General features: G+C 37.3%; 1 protein-coding gene across 3 annotated transcripts in view; it reads left to right on the top strand.

The window, feature by feature from the left end:
- ttn.2 (titin, tandem duplicate 2) overlaps nucleotides 1-25,292 on the top strand; it is a 340,760-nt gene that overhangs the window by 39,652 nt on the left and 275,816 nt on the right. For 2 of the 3 annotated variants that reach the window (XM_073047117.1, XM_073047118.1), the window contains exons 29-39: nucleotides 2,063-2,323; nucleotides 7,131-7,394; nucleotides 8,763-9,023; nucleotides 9,148-9,408; nucleotides 9,567-9,827; nucleotides 9,932-10,073; nucleotides 14,116-14,284; nucleotides 14,408-14,639; nucleotides 16,528-16,812; nucleotides 17,240-17,365; nucleotides 24,147-24,335. In XM_073047117.1, coding sequence (XP_072903218.1) covers nucleotides 2,063-2,323; nucleotides 7,131-7,394; nucleotides 8,763-9,023; nucleotides 9,148-9,408; nucleotides 9,567-9,827; nucleotides 9,932-10,073; nucleotides 14,116-14,284; nucleotides 14,408-14,639; nucleotides 16,528-16,812; nucleotides 17,240-17,365; nucleotides 24,147-24,335 — 2,451 coding nt within the window. Of the gene's footprint in view, nucleotides 1-2,062; nucleotides 2,379-7,130; nucleotides 7,395-8,762; nucleotides 9,024-9,147; nucleotides 9,409-9,566; nucleotides 9,828-9,931; nucleotides 10,074-14,115; nucleotides 14,285-14,407; nucleotides 14,640-16,527; nucleotides 16,813-17,239; nucleotides 17,366-24,146; nucleotides 24,336-25,292 lie in introns of those variants that run through there. The other variant, XM_073047119.1, reaches the window with a different exon arrangement.

Genomic DNA, 25,292 nt, shown 5'->3' on the forward strand with positions numbered 1-25,292 from the left:
ATATATGACAAGATATGAGAAATATTCAGTGAACTGTAAATTTCTGGAAGATAGAGAATGAGAACACAAGGTAGAAAGCCACAGATTTCAGCATAAGTGCCAGTGGTCTCAATTTTAACTGCAGTATAAAATGAAGCATCAAGCTGGCAAACATTGTGCTTCAGTATTAACTGGGAAATGAATTGGAATCAGTAACAGAACTGTTGAGCTGGATTGACTTTCTCAGTATTAAGTTACAAAGAGTTGAAACTCATCAAAGAATTGACATTAGTAAGCACTCTGACAGGAGAGAATCAGAAGGGATGAGGAGAAATATTGGAGAAGTTGAGATAAGCTGGTTTCCTTGATGACCAGCTTGGAGAAGAAAATAAAAAGTAGTGATATTAGTTCACTGGACTTTTTGAGAAGCCATTGCAATGGGAGATACTGAACCAAGCAAGGGTAGTTAATTTAGTCGTTTATTTTCTAAGAGCATTTGAGAAGAAGTAGTATCACAGTTTATATCAAAACCAGCGGAGGAATGACAAAATATCTTTTTCAGTGAGGTTGAAAGTAGACATAGGACCATAAGACATCAGAACAGAATCAGGCCATTCATCCCATTGAATCTGCTTCACCATTCCATCATGGCTGATTTATTATCCTTCTCAACCCCATTCTCCTGCCTTCACCCCATAACCTTTCAGGTTAGGCAAGAACCTATCAACCTCTGCTTTAAATACACCAATGACTTGGCCTTCACAGCCGTCTGTGGTAACGAATTTCACAGATTCACTACCTGCTGGCTAAAGAAATTCCTCCTCACCTCAGTTCTAAATAAACAGCTCTCTATTCTGAGGCTGTGCTCCTGGTCCTAAGCTTCCCCACTATAGGAAACATCCTCTCCACATCCACTCCATATAAGCCTTTCCATATTCAATAGGTTTCAATGAAATCTCCCCTCATTCTTCCCCAGAGCCATCAAATGCTCCTCATATGTTAACCCTTTCATTCTCAGAATGATTCTTGTGAACTTTCTCTGACACTCTCAAATGCCAACATATCCTTTAGTAGATAAGGGGTCCAAAACTGCTCATAATACTCCCAAGTGTGGTCTGGTGAATGCCTTATAAAGCTGCAGCCATAAATGAATGCTAACATTTTATTTGCCTTCTTACCACCAATTCAATCTGCCAGTTACCTTTAGGGAATCTTGCATGAGAACTCCCAAGTCCCTTGGCACTCTGATTTTTGAATTTTCTCCCATTTAGAAAATAGTCTATGCCTTTATTCCTTCTACCAAAATACATGACCACACACTTCCATACACTGTATTCTATCTGCCACTTCTTTGCCCGTTCTCCCAATCTGTCTAAGTCCTTCTGCAGACTAGCTGCTACCTCAACACTAACTGCCCCTTGTATCAGCCACACACTTGGTCACAAATCTATCAATGTGATCATCCAAATCATTGACATAACATGAAAAGAGCAGTCCCAATACCGACCCCTGGTGAGCACCGCTAGTCACCAGCAGCCAACCAGAATAGCCCCTTTATTCCCACTCTTAGTCTCCTGCCAGTCAGTCAATCTTCTATCCATCCTAGTATCTTTTCTGTAATATCATGGACTCTTATTTTATTAAGCAGCCTCATATGCAGCACCTTATTCAAGGCCTTCTAAAAATCCAAGTAAACGACTTCCACTGACTCTCCTTTGTCTTTCCTGCCTGTTATTTCCTCAAAGAATTCCAAAAGATTTGTCAGGCAAGATTTCCCCTTAAGGAAACCAAGCTGACTTTGCCCTATTTTATCATGTGCCTTCAAGTACCCTGAAACATCATCCTTAATAATGGACTCTAACATCTTCCTAACTACTGAAGTCAGGCTAATTGGCCCATAATTTCCTTTCTTCTGCCTCCTCCCACCCTTAAAAAGTGGAGTGATATCATTTTCTAACTGAATTTCTTTTTGTTAACTTTCATTGTAACAAGTATAGTTGTGTATGAATAATGGTTACATTTTGTGAAGTTTTGTTTGGCTTTCTTTGTTTAATTTTCCCCCCATAATTTTGAACATCTACAGGTGGTGCCATCAGCAGACCGCTTAAGGATCTCACTGTTGCTGAATCACAGCAAGCTGTTTTTGAGTGTGCAGTTGCTAATGAACTCTCTGAAGGCATATGGTTAAAGGATGGAAAACCAATGAACTTAAGTGATATCATCCAAAGTGAAGTAGATGGAGTCACTCGACGTCTCATTTTTGAGGTCACTAAAACAGAAGATGCAGCTGAATACTCATATCAAGTTGCAAGTTCCAAGACCTCTGCAAAACTTAAAGTTGAAGGTCAGGATTCTACCCCAATCATTCATATTTTATGTATATCCAATAATCATAAAAAGTAATGTAATTTGCATATAACATAACATTTAATAGAAAATAAAGTTTGTCATTAGGAGAACTCACTAATTGAAAATTGGTGGTGAATTAGAGTTAAAAATTTAATTATATTATCTAATTTATATCACAAAGTACAATAGCTAATGTAAAATTTAGCTATGAAATGTGTAGTTTTGGAGTACTGCAGATGTTGAATTACTACAAATGGTAATTAATGCAGGTGCATATATTTGAGGCCTAAGCCATACTGGAAAGTATATTACTGAGGGTGTTAGCCCTCATAACTAATGCTCACACGAAGAATGCAGCTTATCTAACTCATGATCTCGGTCAGCACACAACACTCATTTGGCTCTGTCTGCCATTTTAGAGAATGTGCTGGCTAATTAAATTTTGTACATTTGAGCAAGCATTCTGTAACAGGAAATTGACGGTTTAAAATGATTAATTATCACTTTTAAATTAGTTACTATTTGATTTACCCTTTTTTGTTGCCTTCAGAGGTCTTTAAAGTTCTAAAAACCCTCTTTCTTAACAAGATATTATGTGGTGTTGCAAGCCTTTGTGTCAGTCAGATGTTCTGTAGAAATCACTTGCTCCCAGATGTCAATTGTTAGTCAGGATGTCCATTTGAGATGATTGGATATGTAAAGAAGATCCATAAAGCAGGATGTGTTGCTAGGAGAAAGTAAAAAAATACATTTAAAGGAAGTCTTTATTCCTCATTAATGTTAATTTTGGAATATTGCCCTGTGAATATTTTTCATTTGGGTTCTTTCGGGTTTCTTGATTTGTGACTGTACGCAGATGAATCTCAAAGTTGTATAATTTATATATACTTTGATAATAAATGGAATTTGAACTTTGAATATTCTGGGGCTAATACTGTTTGGTACATCTAAGCTTTAGTAATGATGCCCTCTCCAAATTCAGTAGTTTTCCCCTCTCCCCATAACTACAGTTACAATGGCTCCAAGGTGACTTTGGCCATGAAATTTTAAAGCCATTATCAGATTGCTGGTGGAACTCAGTGGGTCAAGTAGCATCTGTGAAGGTAAGGGATAGATGAAATTTTGGGTTGAGACCCTGCATCAGTCCTGATGGAGGATCTCGATTTGAAACATTTACTATCCCTTTTCCTCCACAGATGCTGGTAAACCTGAGTTCCTCCAGCAATTACATCATCTCCAAATGTTTATGTCTCCATGAAATTTAAAATATAGATTTCTTGCGTGCTGAAGTTAGAGAAGCTTGTGTAATGGAAGCTATTGATGTTCATTCAGTTTGCTGTGTCAGAGAGCACCTAGCATCCAAATAAAAAATTATGTTGTGACCTGAAAGAGTAATCAGTCAAATTGGGCAATCAATTACCCAATAGCTGAAAACCAAATTCAAACTGCACACCTTAGAATGCAGTAAGAAAAACCACAGAAAATATTCAGTTAACATTAGTGGAATGAGAAAGAGTTAATTTAGAACATAAGAAATAGGAGCAGGAGTAGGCCATCCGGCCCATTGAGCCTGCCCCACCATTCAATAAGATCATGGCTGATCTGTGCATAAACTCAGCTCCATCTACCTGCCTTTTCTCCATAACCCTTAATTCCCTTACTATGTAAAAATCTATCTAACTGTTTCTTAAATATATTTAGTGACAAAGCCTCAACTGCTTCCCTGGGCAGAGAATTCCACAGATTCACCACTCTCTGGGATAAACAGTTTCTCTTCATCTCAGTCCTAAATCTTCTCCCCAAATCTTGAGGCAGTGTTCCCTAGTTCTAGTCTCACCTAACAATGGAAACAACTTTCCTACTTCTATCTCATCTATCCCTTTCAAAATTTTGTATGTTTCTATAAGATCCTCTCTCATTCTTCTGAACTCCAGAGAGTATAGTACCAGGGGACTCAATCTCTCCTCATAGGTTAACCCCTTCATCCCTTGAATTAACCTGGTGAACCTCCACTGCACTACCTCCAAAGCCAGTGTATCCTTCCTGAAGTATGGAGACCAGAACTGGACACAGTACTCCTGGTGTGGCCTCACCAGTACCCTATATATAGTTGCAGCATGACCTCCCAGCTCTTGAATTCAATCCCTCTGGCAATGAAGGCCAACATCCTGTTTGCCTTCTTAATAACCTGTTGTACCTGCAAGCCAACTTTTTGCGATTCATGAGCAAGCACTCCCAAGTCCCTCTACACAACAGCATGCTGCAATTTTTCATCATTTAAATAATAATCTGATAATTTGTCAGGTGGCAAGCCCTTCATCAGAACAGGAAAAAATAGAAAATAAATTTTAAGTTGCAGGGAGGGATGCATAGGATAAATAGAATATCTATGATAAGATGATGCAAAAGTTACCACAAGAATACATTGTAGAAGCACCCTGTATTAATGGGGAAGATGGAGGATGATGTTATTAACAAAGAATCATGATGTTTTGCAAACAGCATGGCTGTGATCCAGCAGGACAGGCTGTGCTAATGGGTAATGTATAATGGATAATACTAAATGTGTTATTGATAAATCTAAAATCAATGATCAGAGATGACTTCTAGTAGAAATAGTTCTGAAACAGATAAAGAACATGAGCTACCTGAAGGTGGAGAATTTGATACCAAGTCTTGCAGGTTGCAGTGTGCCCTGTCAGAAGGTGAGGTGTTCTTCTTCAAGCTTGCATTTTGCCTTTCTATAACAGTGCAGGAAGCCACTGACAGAAATGCCAGATTGCTTTTAGTTGCCAAATTAATGTAGCAGGCAACAGGATGCTCATAGTTGCCTCTGTCGGTTGAATGGAAAGGTTCTGCAAAGCTGTCAACCAATCTGCATTTGCCTCTTCCAATGTAGAGTTGACCACATTGCCAACACAGAATGCAGTACACTAGTATGGAAGAAATGTAAGTGAATTGCCGCTTTGCATGGAATGATTGCTAGATCCCTGGATGGTGGGGAGGGTACAAGTGAAAGAACAGATTCTGCATCTCCTATATGGTTACAAAGAAAAGCAAGGGAGTGCCTAGTGGGGATGGATGAGCAGACCAGTAAGTTGCCAAACAAATGAGAGGAAGATACACAGTATCACAAGCACAAGAAAATCTGCAGATGCTGGAAATCCAAAGCAACATACACACAACACTGGAGAAATTCAGCAGGCCAGGCTGCTTCTTTGGAAAAGAGCAAACAGTCATTGTTTCAGGCCCTTCACTGATGCAGGGTCTTGGCACGAAACATCGACTGCTTACTACTTTCCATTGATCTTGCCTGGACTGCTGAGTTCCTCCAGCACTTTGTGTGTATTGCTGAAGATATACGGTATATGGTTCTGGAATCACGTTGGAACAGTCAAAAATTATAAAAGATGATTGATAGAATGTGGAGGCTAGAGAGGTGGAAGGTAAGGATTAGAGGACCTTTGTTTCTTTGTTTTGCTCTGTTCAGGAGGATAGGAGGTATAAGGAAAGGTGTGAGCTTTTGTTGAGGTGTGGTCAAGCGTTCTCTTTTCAGTGGCTGAGGAGAAGCCATGCTTCAAATAGAAGGTAGACAATTCAGAAGCACCAGTGTGGAACACCAATTGTTTTACTTCTTCACTTCCTACCACACAAACAGTCTTGCCAAGTGAAGTACCAATTCACTTCCTCTTCTTCCACTCCAGTTTACTGTATTCAGTTTTCATTATGTAATCTGGTTTATGTTGGAGAATCCAAATGCAGATTGGTTGACTGCTTTGTGGACCATCTGTGTTCACTCTCCAGGAACAACCTCGAGCTTCCAGTTGCCTGCTACTTTATTTCTTCATGCCATTCCATGCTCACTTTTTTATTGATTTATTGATGGATTGATTGAGATACAGCATGGAATAGGCCCTTTGAGCCACACCACCCAGCTATCCCCGATTTGACCTTAGACTAATCATGGGGTGATCTACAGTGAGCAATTACCCTACCAACCAGTATGAATTTTGGACTGTGGGAAGAAACCGGAGCACCTGAAGAAAACACATGAATTCCAAGGGGATCAACTCCTTACAGAGGACCCTGAAATTGCATTCTGAACTCTGATGCCCTGAGCTGTAACAGCATTGAGCTATCCATCACGCTTCTGTGGCGCCTTTGTTCTATCTCCTGTGTCTTACACTGTCATACTTAGGCCCAAGATGATCTTGAGCATCATCTTCACTTCAGGCATGTTGCAGCCTTTCATGCGCTATATAGAATTCTCCATCTTCAGGTAACACTTCCTCCATGCATATCAGAACTGTCTATTTCTCCTGTAAATCATCCATTTATGTCATTGGCTCAGTTTCTCTCTTTCAATTAGCATACTCAGTCCTGCTGGGTATGTCTCACAGTCTTGAGATCTGCAACACATTAAATATTATCCAACAGTTCCCAATAACCAATTTAACCAGAGGACCTCCTCAGGCTATCCCCTCACCCTATCACAGATATTTTATTTGTCCTCTTTATCTCTCTCTACTTTCTCTACAATTTAAAACTAACTTTCACTCTTTTGCGCAATTCCTTGGAAACATAATGGACCTAAAATGATAAATGATATTAACTGTATTTTTCTTTCACAAATGCTTTCTAACCTCTGGGCGTTTTCAACATCTTTTGTTTCATTTAAATAGCGGCAATTGATCTTACAAAAGAATTTATTAACACTTCCCTCTCCTTTAGTTATTCATGGTCAATTAAGGGTTACTAAAGTTTTATTGTAAACAAATATTTTCAAAATTTTCTTTATAAAGCCGTGAAGATAAAGAAGACCTTGAAAAATCTGACTGTCACAGAAACCCATGAAGCAGTCTTTACTTTGGAGCTTACACATGCTAATGTTACTGGAGCCCAATGGATTAAAAATGGGGAAGAAATCATACCAAGTGACAAGTATGAGATTACAGTAGATGGGACTGTACATACACTTAAAATCAAGAAGTGTGTTATTTCAGATGAATCTGTGTACAACTTCAAACTTGGCAGAGTGTCAGCAAATGCCAGACTTCATGTAGAAGGTAAGTAATGAATGAAATGTTATTTTCTTTCATGGCTTACTCATTGTATTGAATCAAGCAATTATTAAATGTTGTATTTACAACAATATGCCTAAAGATGTTAGTGAATGCTTATATCATGTACTGTAAATATGTTTTGGGAGTCTTGCACAATAATATAGATTTGCCAAGCATACTAAAGTCTTGGCTTGTTAATTAAAATATACATATGCAACCTATTGATGTAGCTTTGAGTATCAGCTCAACAAATTTTTATATCATATTATTTTCTCTTAACTTGGGGTAACTCTCGCAGTGATTTTATCAGTCGCATTCCTCTATTTACCTCCTGTGACATATTCTCTCACACTTGTTCATTGAAACACCATGAATGACCCTTTCATCTAGTTACACTAGTACCAATTTAGAGTAGCCAACTAACCTAGAATATTGTGTGAAGTTTTGGTCCCCTAATCTGAGGAAAGGCATTCTTGCCATAGAGGGAGTACAGAGAATGTTCACCAGATTGATTCCTGGGATGGCAGGACTTTCATATGAAGAAAGACTGGATCGACTAGGCTTATACTCACTGGAATTTAGAAGATTGAGGGGGGATCTTATTGAAACGTATAAAATTCTAAAGGGATTGGACAGGCTAGATGCAGGAAGATTGTTTCCGATGTTGGGGAAGTCCAGAACAAGGGGTCACAGTTTAAGGATAAAGGGGAAGCCTTTTAGGACCAAGATGAGGAAAAACTTCTTCACACAGAGAGTGGTGAATCTGTGGAATTCTCTGCCACAGGAAACAGTTGAAGCAGGTTCATTGGCTATATTTAAGAGGAAGTTAGATATGGCCCTTGTGGCTAAAGGGATCGGGGGTATGGAGAGAAAGCAGGTACAGGGTTCTGAGTTGGATGATCAGCCATGATCATACTGAATGGCGGTGCAGGATCGAAAGGATGAATGACCTACTCCTGCACCTATTTTCTATGTTTCTAACCTAACAACTGGCATGACTTTAGGATGTGAGAGGAAATGGGAGTATCTAGGAAAAGTCCATGTGATCTGCAAACTTCATATAGACATTACCAGAGGTTAGAATCAAACCTAGTTCTTTGAGGCTGTGTGGAGATGCATCATCTAGTGTGCTGAGGTGCCTCTCTAATGTGAATATTTAATTAAAATTGAAGATAATAGGATTAAAAATAATAAATTATTGCATGACTTATTTCATTCAGAATCATTAATTAAAAATTATTTCTATTTACATTGCATATCTGAAGTTATTAAAATATATGTGACTTCTCTTCATGTCAGTATTTTGGTTGAAGCTAAAACATTTATCTGAATGGTTAGACATTAAATAACACTCTGGTTTTGTTTTGTTAGTTGTCAAGATCATTAAGAAACCTAAAGATATTACAGCCATGGAAAATTCTACTGCTACTTTTGAATTGAGTGTGTCACATGACAACATGCCAGTAAAATGGATGTTCAACAATGTCGAACTTAAGCCAAGTAACAAATGTAAAGTAGTTTCAGAGAGAAAAGTTCACAAGCTAATATTGGAGAATATCACCCCAGCACAAGTTGGCGAGTACTCAGCCATTATTGGGCAACTGGAATGTAAAGCCAAACTTTATGTTGAATGTAAGTGTGTAAATATATTTTGTTAGATCACCAAAGAACAAATAGAATACAACATTTTAAAATTCATAATTTCAAAAGATTCACTTATTTTTGTATGCTAATTTTCTTTTAAATTTATTTCAAGCTGTACATATCACCAAGACTATGAAGAGCATTGAGGTCCCAGAGACAAAAACTGCAACTTTTCAGTGTGAGGTGTCTCATTTCAATGTCCCAGCTACATGGTTGAAAAATGGTGTAGAAATAGAAATGAGTGACAAGTTCAAAATAGTCGTGCAAGGCAAACTCCATCAGCTAATTATAATGAACACAAGCCATGAGGACTCTGCAGAGTATACCTTTATCTGTGGAAATGACAAAGTATCTGCTACTTTGACAGTCAAACGTAAGATTTCCTTATTGAAGTCTGTGTATCCATTGTTCAGAGTTAATTTTGAATTATCGCATTTGTAAACTTTTAGAAGTGTTCTAATGATTAAAATTGGTAATCATAATTAGAATGTCAAGTGGATTGCTATCTAACTCATGGTTTTCTTTTTTCAGCTATTTTAATTACATCTATGTTGAAAGATATGAATGCACAAGAGAAAGATACAATTACTTTTGAAGTAACGGTGAATTTTGAAGGTATTACTTATAAGTGGCTCAAGAATGGTAAAGAGATCAAATCAACTGAGAGAACACAACTAAAGACCAAACAATCAACACACACACTTTCAATTCGAAATGTTCATTTTGGTGATGCAGCTGAATACAGTTTTGTTGCTGGATCAGCATCATCTGCAGCGAATTTATATGTGACTGGTAATAACTGATATCATTTGTTTATGATTCTGTTTTGATACTATAGAAGTTTGAAGCTGTTTAACCAACAGTCCACTGTATTAATTAGCATGTCTTCTCTGTAGCTCGGCAAATTGAATTTAGAAAACATATAAAAGACATCAAAATCACTGAAAAGAAGAAAGCAGTCTTTGAGTGTGAAGTTTCAGAACCCAACATTACCATACAATGGCTGAAAGATGGAGAGGAAATACAACCATCTGACAGGTTAGTAAATAACTTATGGAAATGTTTGTTTTGTATTTTCAAAATTCAGCTATTCCAAGACCCCCTGATGGCCTCCTATTACTTCCCTCTGTAAACCTCAAATCCATAACTTCTGTAAAACATTGTTGTTTATTCTTCCTCACAACATTGCTGCTACAATGGCTCACCAACACTCTATTCTTCCAGCTGCCAATCACCATCCTCAATTTAAATGACAATTACTCATGTAAATCCATTCCCTGGTCAGCAGCATTGATATAATTTTCACATGTTGGAAGGAGGGAGAAACAGAGGGAGAGAAAGAGAGAGACAGTGGAGGGGGGTGGGGAGAGAGAGAGAGAGTGACAGAGACAGACACAGAGAGGGAAGGAGACCTGCTTGCCACTGTTTGCACTTGTACAGTTTGCACATTCTGTTGCATATACAATAATCTGTACAGATCTTTACAAACAAAATGGGTTGCACCTGAATATGTAGGCAACCAATATCCTCATCAGGTGGCTTTCTAAATAATGGTGTGTCTGATGGTCTAAAGTGTGTTTATTTCAACATCAGGAATATTCTCGGTAAAGAATCCGTATCAGTACATGAAATTACAATGTTGTTGTCATTATTGAGATTAGATGTCTGAGGTACAGGACTGGCTACTCAGTATTCCTGGGTTTCATTGTTTAATTTGTATTAGAGAAGGGGGATAAAAGAGGTAGGGGGTTTGCACTACTGGTAAGGGAGAATGTCACAACCTACTCAGAGAACCTACTGGAGGGCTCATCCATGAAGGCAATTTGGGTGGAGTTCAGAAATAGGACAGGTGTAATTATGCTGATGGGATTGTATTATAGTCCTCCCAACAGAAGTGGAGGAATAGATGTGTAGACAGATTATGGAAAGGTGGAGAAAAAACAGGATCGTCATACTGGGAGGCTTTAACTTACCCCGTATTGATTGGAATTTCCTTGGTACAAAAAATTTAGATGGTGTGGATTTCTTTAGTGCATCCAAGAAGAGTACTTGAAACAAGAACATACTGGACCTAGTGTTGTGCAGTGAGCCAGGCCTGGTGACAGATCAGATAGTGGGTGAACATTCTGGGAAGAGTGACCACAACTCATTATTTAAGATAGTTATGAGTAAAGATAAAATTGGATATTACTGGAAGGTACTAAATTGGGGAGGGCACATTTTGAGAGGACAGGGCACAAACTAAGAAGCATTGATATGGAGCAGCTGCTAATAGATAAGTCCATGTCTGACATATGGGAGTTGCCTAAGGACTAACTGATTAGAGTTCAGGATTGGCATGATCTGGTAAAGAGGAAGAACAAGGATGGTTAGGAAAAGGAAGCTTGGATGACCCAAGAAATCCTAAATTTACCTTGAAAGGAAAGGGAAGAGCTAAAATCAGACTGTGCTCTTCTGGAATACAAAGACAGCAGAAACATGCTCAAGCATATGACTAGGAAGACCAAAAGAGGCCATGTAATGTCCTTGGCAAGTAGGGTCAAGGATAAGCCCAAGGCATTTTATACTTAGATTAAGTAAAAGGGGAAATCTAAGGAGGGGCTAGGTCCACTGAAGGATAAAAGAAGGAATTGTGCTTTGAGTCTGAGCAGGTGGCTGAGGTACTGAGTGAATACTTTGCAGCAGTATTTGCCTAGGAGAAGAAATTTGAGGATAGTGAAAACAGAGTGAGGCATGCTAATGTGTTGGGACTTTTTGAGATTAAGTAGGAGGTAATGCTGAATTATCTGAAAAGCATTAAGATAGAAAAGTCTCCAGAGCCTGATAACATATATCTCAGAATAATGAAAGAAGTAAGAGAGGAGATTAATAGGTCGTTGATAAGGATCTTTGTGTCCTCACCAGTGGCAAGTGAGGTCCCGGCAGGCTGGAGGATAGCAGATGTTGTGTTTTTGTTCAAAAAGAGAAATGGGGACATCAGTGTTAAAGAAGCTACTATAGAAGATACTGATGTTATATGCATTTGGCAAGGCATAGCATACTAAGGGACAGACAGCATAGCTTTGTGCAGGCCAGGTCATACCTTACAAACTTGACCAAGTTTTTTGAGGTGTCAAAGGTGCTTGATGAGGATAAAACAGTTGATGTTATGCATGGACTTTAAGGTATTTGACAAGGTCCCTAATTGTAGGTTGATTCAGAAGATAATGGGATCAAGGGTGAATTGCAAGTTTGGATTCGGAACGAGTTTGCTTATAAAAGACAAAGAAGAGGTGGAAGGATGTTATTCTGGTTGGATGTCTGTGACAAGTGATGTTCCACAAGGATCAGTGTTGGGATTTCTGTTTATGTATATATAAATGATTCTGATAAAAGTGTAAATGGGTGTATTAGCAAGTTTGTGGATGGCACCAAGATTGGTAAGTTTGTGGGTAGTATAAAGAATTATCAAAGAATACAGTTAGATATAGATCAATTACGGACATGGGCAGAGAAATGGCAGATGAAGTTTGATCCAAGCAAATGTGAGGTATTGCACTTTGGGAGGTCAGACAATAGGGAGAACTCTTAATAGCTGGGATACAGTGGAATCTTGGGGTCCAGGCTTACTATTCACTGAAAGTGGTTACACAATGGATAAAGTGGTAAAGAAGGTGTATGGCATGCCATGCTTGTCTTCATTGGTAGCAGTATTGACTGTAAGTGTAAGTAAGTCATGGAGCAGCTATATAAACCTTTAGTAAGACCACACTTGGATTGTGCAGTTTTAGTCGCTCCATTATAGCAAGGATGGGGCAGTTGTAGAAAAGGCTCAAAGAAGCTTTACTTGGGTGCTGCCTGGGTTAGAGTGTATGAGCTATAAGGACAGGTTGGATAGACTTGGATTGCTTTCCCTAGAATATCAGAGGTGGAGGGGAGAAATTATAGAGATTTTTTAAAATTATGGAAGGCATAGATAGGATAGATGATTAGAATCTGTTCCCCAGGTTAGAAATATCAAACACTAGAGGATATGCTTTTAAGATTAGGGGGAAGGTGTTTAGTGGTGATGTGAGAGGCAAGTTTTTGATGCAGAGCTGCCGGTGCCTGGAATGGGTAATCACGGGTAGTGAATCAGGCAGTTTGTTAATATTTAAGAAGCTTTTAGATACACATGTGAATATGAAGGGAATGGAAGGATATGGCTGATAAACAGGAGGAGGGCATAATGGGCCAACATAATGGTCCGAATTACCTGTCCAGTGCTGCACTATTCTATATTCTATGCATAGCATTTTTATACACATTTGGTACAGCATCTTTGTCAAATTACAGTTGTCATTTCTTAGCCAACACTAGAACAAGAAGCCCTTGATCAGTCGCTTCTGACGCCATCTTCCTGACATCCTGACATAATTATCAAATGGCCTGCACACTGCTGTGTTTCATTAGTGTTTAGTGATCTTATAGCTAAAGCATCTCTCTTTGTTCAGTTATCCTGATGATGGTACCAGCAAGAGGCCCATTATCACCAGTCACCTCAATCCTCTAGAAGGCCTCTGTTTATCTTACGTTCCATTAATTAAGTGTCCTCATCACCTGCACATATTTGAGGCATCAAGAGTACAAAATTGCCTCCCAATATACTTTTACAATATACTATGCTTGTGCCCTCTGTCCTATGTCGGTACATTCTAACTCAGGTCTCTGGTTACATAGAAGGAATACTGCTCTGGAGATATCTCTGCTGTCACAGCCTGGAAATAGCCCTGTTATCGCTGAAAGCACAAATACTAGGCTGCATGGCTTCCTCTGGTGCAGTTCTCTAAGAGAACATTATGTTGGCCTGCTTGTTTCTTAATTTGTCCAGCTGAGCATAAGGCAGATCTAGTTTGAGGCAGAAATGCACTTTTGTCTCACAATATGTTTTATAGTATATTATATGTCTAGGAAACCCCAAAACTCCAAGCATTCCTCTTAATTGAGCTTCTACATCATCTATTAACCTCACCAACATTAGCTGTACTTTTAGTCACTTTAGTCTCAACTTCTAAGCTAAGTCTAAAATGCTCAACTTACTATTTCACTTCATTTCTTACAGAATTAAGATTCATAATGAAAAATTTATCCACCGTCTCACCATTCCTGTTACTAAAATGTCTGATGCTGGCGAGTATGCAGCTGTAGCAGGTGGAAGTATTTCCACTGCTAATTTGTATGTGGAAGCACGACACATTTTGATTTCAAAACCTGTTGCCACGAATATTCAGGTATAATGAGTTTCTTTTTACTTGGAATCCTTAGCCATAATAGTATAATAGTAACTGGTAATGAGCATGCAGACAGACATTTATTTTACACTTAATTTTAACAAAATATTTCTTCATAATTAGGTTGTTGAGAAAAAGCGAGCTGTAATTGAATTTGAAGTCAATGAAGATGATGTTGAGGCTCAGTGGCAAAAGGATGGAATTGAAATCAACTTTCAAGTTGAAGAAAGATACAGATATATAGTTCAAAGACGTGTGCATCGCATGACTATTACTGAAACAAGAGTTTCTGATTCTGGAGAATATGTCTTTGTTGCTGGAAAGAATCGAAGTTCTGTGACACTGTATATTAATGGTGCGTAAAGACATACCAATAAGTTGTTGCTAAAATGCAATAGCTTTCAACTCTATAAAGTTGAGATTATTTTAATCAAACATAAGAATATGTTAAACAGCCAATCTTTCATTGATTTAGTTTATAAGGAGAATCTAAAAATGATAGTAGGAAATGGAGATACTTAGAACTTCAGGAGGGAAATAGCAGAACTTTAAGTGAAGTACATGGTGAATGGACGGAGCTGAGGGGAATGGAGTTGAAGAACATTTGTGGTTTTGAAGTTGGTGGAAAGGATCGAAAGGGATTGTAATGTTGTGTATGAAATGAAATAAAGAAATAAAAGTGGGAATATTGAATTGAAGCTTTATAGAATAAGTGAGCCAATGTGGATCAGATATACGGGAGTGCTGTACGGTCCGGGAGTTTTCAAAAGAAAGAGCAACAGAGTTTTGTCAGAGATTTGCATTTAATGGTTTACAGTGATTAAAATGGGAGCCCAACAGGAGTGCATTGAATAGATACGTTTTGAATTTGTAAGAGAATGGTTGAGGGTTTTGACAACAAGTGAACAGAACTAGGGGCATAGGCTGAAGCAGATGACATCAATGAGATGGAATCCTAACATTTACGATAATCCTGATAGATGAGAGAAAAGATGGGGACAGAATATCAAAAATGGAAGAAATCTCAGCAGATGAACTAGTGAAAAGTGAGGTAATTAACCTTTAAATTGCAAATGTAAATAACCTGAGAGATTTTTTTCCAGGCTTAGAAGGAAAGGGATAGTGTCTATGAAATGATAAAACACACAAGGATTTGGCAGCCATAATAGTTTTAAGGAAGTTGCACTGTATATGGATTAGAAAATTTATGTGGAGGAAAAGGTTGACAATAGAGCAGTTGAATTTATGAGAAAAATGAAATGGTAAGTTCAGAAAGACACAGGACAAAGAGTCAGTCAGTGCAGTTATCAAGGGTCAAAACAGGTGAGGGTATTTTAGTAAGAAACCGGAAGTAGATTTCTTAGTTGGAGGAAAGTAATGTTGAGGCAGAAATGATGGAATTACAGTTATGCAAGAAGATTTAAGTAAAAGGCAAGACATTGCTGGCTGTGACATTAAGTTTTCGTCAAAGGAAGAATATAATTTTAATTAATCATAATTACAATATATTGTGGTTTGCAATAGATTTACATGTATTGTACTCTTATTCTTGAGGATAATTTAGTAGAAAGGTATTTATTATCAATCTTCTGACAGAGCCAAGATGTGTGGGATAGGAAAGCGTTGATGAGGTTAGGTCGAAATATCAAGAAAGTTTCTGTGGGACAATCATGATTGCTTCTCATCAGACAGAGCATAATGCTTTTGTGGTCCTTTTTAATATTATTGTAAAATCTGTGAGAAGTGTTTAAAACATCCTCAGTTCCTTGATTCATCTTTGGCAAGAAAGGGTTGGTAAAATGGCTTTTAGTGAATCTATTTATATTTGTTTGATGTTCCTATCCATTGATGCCAACAGAATGGAAAAGTGGATAGCACAGTGGGCTAGCCATTGCTTTCCCTGTTTTGTGCTCATGCCAAAACTGAGTTATGGGCCATTAATATGAGTGAATACTTTAGTCAAGTAAATCTTAATTTATTTCAGGAAATGCAAAAAAAAGTGGTTAACTGACATTGAATATAAGGTATTAGTAGTAAATAAAACTATTCCCCGAAAGCATCTCTTTGTGTCAGTCTTTTCATTCACAGTTACTCAATTTTGTAAATTGATATTTTTAATATAGCATTTACCATTTTCTAATTATGGCATGTGCTTCAGGCAGCATTGCATCTATGAAGGTAGACCATAAAAATGACTTATTTGTGGAAATGAACTGCTTAAGTGTTGATCTTTCTCATTTTAGCTCTTGAACCACCAACCTTTTCAGTGGAACTGGAACCTTGTGCTGTGAAAGCAGGGGAACCTGCTCGATTTTGTGGTATAATAGTTGGCACACCAAAATTAGAAGTAACCTGGTACAAAGATGGTCAAAAGCTTTCCTCAGGGTTTAAACGCAAGATACTTCATGATGAGAACCAATATACTTTGTTACTGATTGAAACATTCCCTGAAGATGCTGGCACCTACACTTGTAAAGCAAGAAATGAAGCTGGAGTAGCTGTTAGTGGTGCTTCACTTGACGTTGAAGGTATAACTAAAGTTATCAGCATATTTTTATGTCAGTACTATGGTACGTAGGAAATTGTTGTGATTATAGACAGTACATGCTACCTGTCCTGAGGAGCACACAGAAAGAGGAGATGAAATTGGTATTTAGCATGCATGATTAGTAGTAAACATGGCAGTATATTTTGAGTAAAAAAGAAAGAAAATAGATTTTCTTGTTTAATAACTATTATGTACTTTTACAGATGACTAAATGCCATTCATATGTTTCTCTAAGTAACAGCTTTGTATTTTGCCTAATTTATCATTGTAATAGTTATCACTACTCCTTTAGTTTTTTTGTATTATACCTGTGCTCTATGATAGTCTATGCACTTACCACTCTTAAGTCCTTTTTAAATAACCTTTCTCAGAGATTAATGTCAATTAATTTATTTATGTATTTTCAGTTCCAGAGGTAGTTTCCCCTGAGGTAGAAGTACCTGTTTATCCACCTGTCATTATAAGTCCAATCCAAGATACTACCACCAGTGAAGGAAATTCTGCTCAATTTCAGTGCCGTGTCACGGGAACAGGTATGCTGTAAATTCAGATTTTAGCATTATGTCTCACTTTAGTTTACCCCTTGCTTATTCTGAATTGTGTTTTTGCTGTGTTTGGTTTCCAAAGTGTTTTTTTAACTTTTCTATTTGAATTTACATATTTGAGCTAGATCATTTTAATGTACTGATGATAACAACTAAGCTTTACCTGTGCTAACCCATCATCTATGCAGTGACATAGACTAAAATAGTTTACTGGTTAATAATTGAGAGTCAAAATGTCTGTTTTTACTCCTTCTCGGACTAGAAGACCAACATTGATTGTAATCCCCAGCTGCAGCTCCATGATGATTATAGATCTTATTTCAATGAACGCCACTTAACTCTAAACAAGCAGCACTTTTGCCTACCATATTATGAAGTTTGCAATCTTCATTAATGACTCAAATTTAATTCAAGTACATTGTTCCTGGTGATTTCATTCTTCATTGCTTTGTGATTACTGAGATGTGTGCTATAAAATTTGTGCTTTATGTTTATTGCCAGCAGTGGCAATAATCATTCTGCTGAAGTGCCTGTCTCAACAAACCTAAAAGGTCTAGAAAGCACAACCTGCCAAGTGAGCAAATATAAAGCATTCGGTACCTAGACTAGGTTAGGTATTGACAATAAAAAAGTGCTGGTGCCCCTCACCTCTCCTCTAGATTCTCCCATCTTTCCCTACCATCTCTTCTCTGGAAGAATACATTAGTCAAGAAACCTAAAAATTGATATTTTTATTCCCATTCAACAGGCATCTTCTATCTTTCTTTATTTCTCCCTTTAACATACTGATCATATGTTTTACTGTAGCACAAGTCTGTATACTATCCCAGACTCATAGAGCAACACAATAGGAAATTTTTTACAAGAAGTTTATTGAAACTAAAACCACTGTGAAGTAAACATAACAAAACTATTAGAAGAAAAAATGACGTGGGATTATATTCCAAACATTAAAAAATGCCATATATTACTGAAGCGTTTCTGTGCTAATTATCTAATACAGGTCTTGACATTTAATTGTATTGAAATCTGTAATAAGATTAATTCTAGCTCCAATTAGAAATCCAGCATATTCAGTGGTCAAATAAAGTAACTGGATTGCATCTGCAAAGGTTAATCAAACTGTTGTTTTCATTTTATCAAAGTTTACCTCCAAACTACTTCTCCACGCCCAACTTCTATAATATAAGAGAATCTTGTCTGTGTCTACTATAGACACAAGCCTCTATATTTATCATTGTCCCAGTCTGTTCATTATATCCATCAGTTTTAATCTAATTAATACAACTAATTCTGCGTCATTAATTTTACTAACAAAGCTGTTTTAGTGGGGAAGACGACTGAGTTTATTAGCGCTTCAAGAAGTTTTTTTTACTCTGGAAATTCTACATTCGATCAGACTGTAGAATTTCTTTGAAGAACAGCAGATAACTTTAATGATATCTTTGCGTTAATCTTGTTTGTGAAAGAAAATTACACTTCTGGTAGTTTTCTTAGTTTACAGTGTCTATTTTGAAGAACTGCTTTGATAAGAGACATGATTTCTTATACCTTAGATAGATGGGACAAGTTATAAACCCAACCTATGGTTCATCAGAAGTTAATGCATTTCTTGCTGAAGACAAATGCCTCAAAAAAATCAATCTCCAAATGACTGATGTTTTGATTCTTCATAGCATTAGCCACTTATAATCATCTTTTCCTGTTCTTACCTAGAAGAACCTTTTACATTACCTTTTGAAATATTTTTTCATTGTTTTACAGTCATTGTAAGATATAGTAAATGGATCACCATGATCAATTGAGCCATGACCTTCACACATGAATTAAAATCTAATCCACAAATTTCTTTTAATTATCGTAACCAAATTTTCTAACACCTGCCACTATGATAATTCTGACAATTTTGTAATCCATCTGTATTCTTCTTATCTAGTTTCCATATTAAATGCTTGATGAGATCCAGATAATTTATAACTTGGTAATTTTAGTTTGGACTTCAGGTTTAATTGAGTCTATATCATACCCAACTTCGTCGATATATTGTTCTAGATTTGTCAGTTGGGTGGACATTCATTTATTTTCCTATGTGGAAGGGTTGTAGGATTCTATTGGTGCTGTCTTAAAGGAACACTAAGATATTGGGTTTATAACTGGACTCATCAGGTCTTCTCTGGATTATTTTCAGATATAAAAGATTTAACAGCTATGATTACATATTTCATCCCACTCCCCTTATAAACCAAACTGACAATTCAATAATTATTTGATATGGAGTCTAGAATATGTCCTCTTTCCAGGGAACCCATATATAGATCCTTTTCGATCTTGTAGCTTGCAGATTCAGATGACTGTTTTTCACATATTTGTGGGAAGCCACATACCTGTGCCTTTGCAGGATGTTGTAGGCTATGTAAGAGTATTATCTTGTGCTGTTATTAAATGTTGTGATACACCCCCAATGCTTTCTAATAAAAGTAGGAGAGATCTGCAATGCATTGGAGTGATAATAAGAAACCTAAATGTGATCCCAAAAGTTTAAACATTAGTGGGATTGTCATATGTGTGATATACCCTGTGAACTTTAATTAACCTAAATTTACTCCAGTTCAGATCAGATGAAGTTTCATGATCTGTCAGTTGTGTTAAAGTCACTGTTAATCCATGTCAGAACATAACCCTATGCTAATCTTATTACCTTGTGGTGGATTTATTTTATCAACTAATTACCGTATATCGTGCACATTTCATTCTAGAATGCCTCAAAACTGGCATATCCAATGACTTGGTCTCCACAGATGACTGTGGCAATGAATTCCACAGATTCACCACCCTCTGGCTAAAGTCATTGCTTCTCATTTCTGTTCTAAAGGGAGCCCTTGTATTCTGAGGCTGCCTCTGGTCGTAGACTCTCCCACTATTGAAAACATCTTCACAATGTTGGCCTTTCAATATTTGATAGATTTCAATGAGATCCCCTCCCCCCCCAGCCATTGATCTAAACTCCCGGGAGTACAGGCCCAGAGCCATCAAACATTCCTCATTCATTAAACCTTTTATTCCTGGGATCATTTTTGTGAACCTCCTTTGGACCATCTCCACTGCCAGCATATCCTTTGTTAGATAAAGTGCCCAGAACTGCTCACTGAACTCCAGATGTGGTCTGACCAATGCCTTATAAGGCCTCAGCATTACATCCTTGCTTTTATATTGAGTCCTTTTGAAATTAATGCTAACATTGTATTTGCCTTCCTTACTGCTGACTCAACCTGCAAATAATCTTTTGGCAATTCTGCACTTGGATGCCCAAGTCCTTTTGCAGCTCAAATTTCTGAAATTTCTTCCTGTTTAGAACATAGTCCATGCCTTTTTTCCTTCTACCAAAGTGCATGAACATAAACTTCCCTACACTGTATTCCATCTGCCACTTCTTTGCTCATTCTTCTAATCTGTCTAACTCCTGCAGACTCCCTACTTCCTCAACTGTCCAAACTTCCCTCCTCAATGTTGACTTGTACATTTTGCTACTTGATTCATTCGGTTTTTTCTATCAGGCCTCTTGTTTGACACATATACATGATGTGTAGAAAAATTTCCTCTAACTAAATAGGTCAAACCAATTTTCTTGAGTCAGCACTACTGTACTGTTCCATGACCATCAACACCCTCATTATTTGACTTGGTTTCACATTTATCCCCAAACATTAATCATATATCTAGCTGCAGCATCATCAAAATCCCACATCTGGAAAATCATCTGACTTTACCCACCCTCCGATGCATTTGTTGTTGCAAGGATCAACAAATTTTCAATAACTTAGACATGGCAAACCATTAGTCAATAACTTCCTCAGAACATTATTGCCTCTATTTTCAGGTTCCATTTGCCATCACCTATTGACTTGCTGATCTGGGTTCTGATCCAGCGATAGTTCAGTTTCAAAATCCCTACCCTTATTTTCAAATCCATCCACATTTTCACTCTTTCCTTCTTGTGACCTCTGTGAGTTCAGTTTGCTCCTCCAAATTTGAGTACCTTATTTTCAGCTATCTTAAGATCTGAAATTCCTGCTCAAAATCCCTCTGTCTTACCATTTCTCTTTATACAAATATGCTTCTTAAAGGCTCTTTGACAAAGGTTTTAGTTTTCTTGTCCTGATATTTCCTTTTGTGCTTCTGTATCAGTTTTGTTTTAATAATGCAAACACAACAGGTTCTTTATGACATTAATGGCACTATGTAACTACTATTGCCAATTGGGAAAAAAATCATCAGTTTTTCTTCAAACAGTGCTTTTATACTCACCACAAGCAGGTAAGATTATGCTTCATTGATACAGGCTTTCCCATGTCAATGAAGCAGGGAAGCAGGGAAAAGCCGTGCTTCACCATCATTCCACAATGAAAGTATAGCAAACTTAGGAGTTTACACTTTATATAAGTGCAGAATTTGATGAGAATGATCACCAAATAAATTTTTAACCTTTTCTGTTATTATTTCAGATTTTCAGCTTCAACTGCTTTCTTTTTAATGGAAATTGAAACTTTGAATGTTGATCTTGCACTATCCATTTAGAACACAACAACTTGAGAAATAGGAGCAGGAGTAGGCCTGTGACCTGCTGAGCCTGCACTGCCATTGAATCAGATCATAGCTGATGTGGCCATAATCAGCTCCATGTACCTACCTTTTCCCCATAACCCTTAATTATGCAAAAATCTATCTAACTGTGTCTTAAATATATTTAATGAGGTAGTCTCAATTGCTTCCCTGGGCAGACATTTCCACAGATTTGCTACTCTCTGGGAAAAGTAGTTTCTTCGTTTCTGTCCTTAATCTATTCCCCCTGAATCTTGAAGCTATTGTCCCTAGTCTAATCTCACTTACCAGTGGAAACAACTTCCCTGCCTCTATCCTATCTATCCCTTTCATGATTTTCTGTTTCTGTAAGATGTACTCTCATTGTTCTGAATTTTAGTGAGTATCGTTCCATGCAACTCAATCAATCCTCATAGGTTAAAACCTTCATCTCCAGAACCAACATAGCCAAAAATCCAGTATGTTTTTCCTCAGGTAAGGAGACCAGAACTGCAAGCAGTACTCCAAGTACAGCCTCACCACTATCCTGCAGATTTGCAGCATAAACTCCCTGCTCTCAATCCCTCTAGTAATGATGGCCAACATTCCATTTACTTTCTTGATAACCTGTTGCACCACCAAACCAACTTTTTGTGATATATACACTTCCAAGTCCCTCTGCACCACAGCATGCTGCAAACTTTCACCATTTAAATAATAATCTGATTTTCTATTTTATCTTACAAACTGGATGACCTGTGTTATACTCTATCTGCCAGACTCTAGCCCAGTCACTTAATCCATCTATATCTCTCTGCATCCTCTGTACCATTTGCTTTTCTACTCATTGTAGTTTCATCAGCAAACTTAGATATGCTACATACAGTCCACTCCTCTAAATCTTTAATGCATATCGTAAGCATTTGTTGGTTGAGCACCACCCCTGTGGCATTCCGCTCATCGTAGATGGTCAACCAGAGAAGTAGCCATTTATCCCAATTCTGTACCTTCTATTAGCTATCTAACCCTCTATCCATGCTACTGCATTACCCCTAGCTCCATGCATCCTTATCTTATGGATAAGTCTCTCATGTGGCATCTAATTGAATGTCTTCTGGAAATCCAAGTATACAACATTAGACTGTTGCCCTGTATGGACTGCACTTATTATAATCTCAAAGAACTCCAGTTATTTTGTCATGGAGGACCTGCTCTCCATGAATTCATTTGGGCTGCTTATGGTACATTTCTACCCAGATAATGTACATTTCTTCCTTCAAGCTTTTTTCCTTTGTATAGACTTTAAACTAACAGGCCTACAGTTACTCACCTTTTACCTACACCCTTTTATAAACCATGGTGTGGCATTTACTGTCTTCAAATCTGCAGGACCTGTCCAGAGTCGAGAGGTTTATCACAAACGCGTCTACTAAAACTTCCGCAGTTTCTTTCAGTATGCATTCCATCAGTCTACCTTTACTCATTGGTTTGCTCATTACTATCTTTTCAGTGACTGCAATTGTATCAAGGTCCTCACCTCCCATCACATCATAATGTATCTTTTTCGCATGTTAGACTTGTTCTTCACAGTGAAGACTGATGCAATACAGTCGTTCAAAGCCTCAACCGTTTCTACATTACCCAATATTAATCCCTCCTTCTCATCTTCCAAATGACCTACTTTCGCTACAGCCACCCATTTCTATTTTATATAATTAAAACACTTTTTCTCTTTGTTGATTTCATCCCCTTTAATTTGCAGAGGGCATTTAAGTTCTACGGTCTTTTGTAACTAGTAAAGAAATCTTCTTACAGCAGGTTATGTACTTAATGCCCATTGAATAATAATTTAACTATGGCTCTATTTCTTTGGATTGCCCTATGTCCTCAGCAGACTGAGCTCACATTTTTGAGTTCCTCCTTCTATTAACTCAGCACTTAACCCATGGATTCCTGCAGCTCCTTAGTGAGTCTTGTCTTCTGTCCTCATACTTAAATGTAAACAGTTCATCTGCATAACTGGTTTTTATAGTGGAGTTCATTTCAATTTCAGCCTCATTGTATTAAAAATAGTAAGTGTTATATAGTTGTATTATTTGACTTAATTATATCAGCTTTGTTAAATGGGTTTGGACCTTTGGTCAGCTTGTAATTATGTTGCTGATTAAATGGCATTTTTTTCAAAACGTAGATCTAAAGGTTACCTGGTATAGTAACCAAAAGGAGATCAAACAGTCAAGATTCTTCAAAATGGTTCAGTTTGAAGACATTTACCAACTGGAAATTGCTGAAGCCTACCCAGAAGATGAAGGAACATACAAATGTGTAGCATCCAACTCTGCTGGAGAAGTTTCATGTACTGCTGAGTTAAAACTGGAAGGTAATTCAAGATTATTTTGCTTTAATTTGCTACATCTTACATCATATTTACATTTCTGTTTTGCTGATGAGAATTTTGAAACACTTTTCTGCCTGTGGTTGATTTTTTAATTCAGTAATGTTTATCATTGCCTGCGGCATTCATTTCTACTTATCATCACAAGTGTTCACTTGTGAAAGCATGTGTATTTGTGCTTGTGTTGCTGAACACCATTCTACCTTATTTTAGTACCTACCATTTTTTTGAAGCTTTTTCATCAATTGTAGACTTCATCAAGCAACTCACCCAGCCACATTGTTTCCACATCTGTAGTATCTCTCATGGCCAGTTCTTCCATCCACTTCCAAGGTAAACAACAGAGGCCACCTGCTGTGCACACCATGGAATTCCACTATAACATCACCATGTTTCGGATATGCAGAAACTTTTTGTTAAAACAACTTAATATGTAATAACTGTTAAATATATACAGCAATAAAACATTGTTTTAATCATTTTGTTTGAATTTTCTTGAGTTAAAAGCTAGGTCTCCTCTTGTAGTAATTTGTTTTAGTTCTATTAAACAAAATTGGATTAAAGGTTAACATTTTCATAATCCATGTCAAATGCACCTAAAATAACTTGAGCAAACAGAGCCAGAGTTATTTTAAAGTTGGTATTTTGTCTCTTTATTATTAACATCAGTCAGAAACTGGTCATCATAATGGACATATGACAGTGCCAAGAGAAGACCTAGAATTTGATAATATTAGGAAAAATGTCACCAATGATAATCATTGATTTAGCAATTTCTGCAAAGTATACTACATGCTGGACAGAATCCATGCAAAGCAAATTAAAAAGGTATTGGAAAAGCACCATCTATTGTTGTAAGGTCAAGCAAACAGCATTTCCATGAATACATTTTATCACTATTTCCATTTTTTTATTACACTCCACAGCACCTCATTATTCTAA

Source organism: Hemitrygon akajei, chromosome 5 (genome assembly GCF_048418815.1).
Source record: "Hemitrygon akajei chromosome 5, sHemAka1.3, whole genome shotgun sequence".
Taxonomy (NCBI): Eukaryota; Metazoa; Chordata; class Chondrichthyes; order Myliobatiformes; family Dasyatidae; genus Hemitrygon; species Hemitrygon akajei.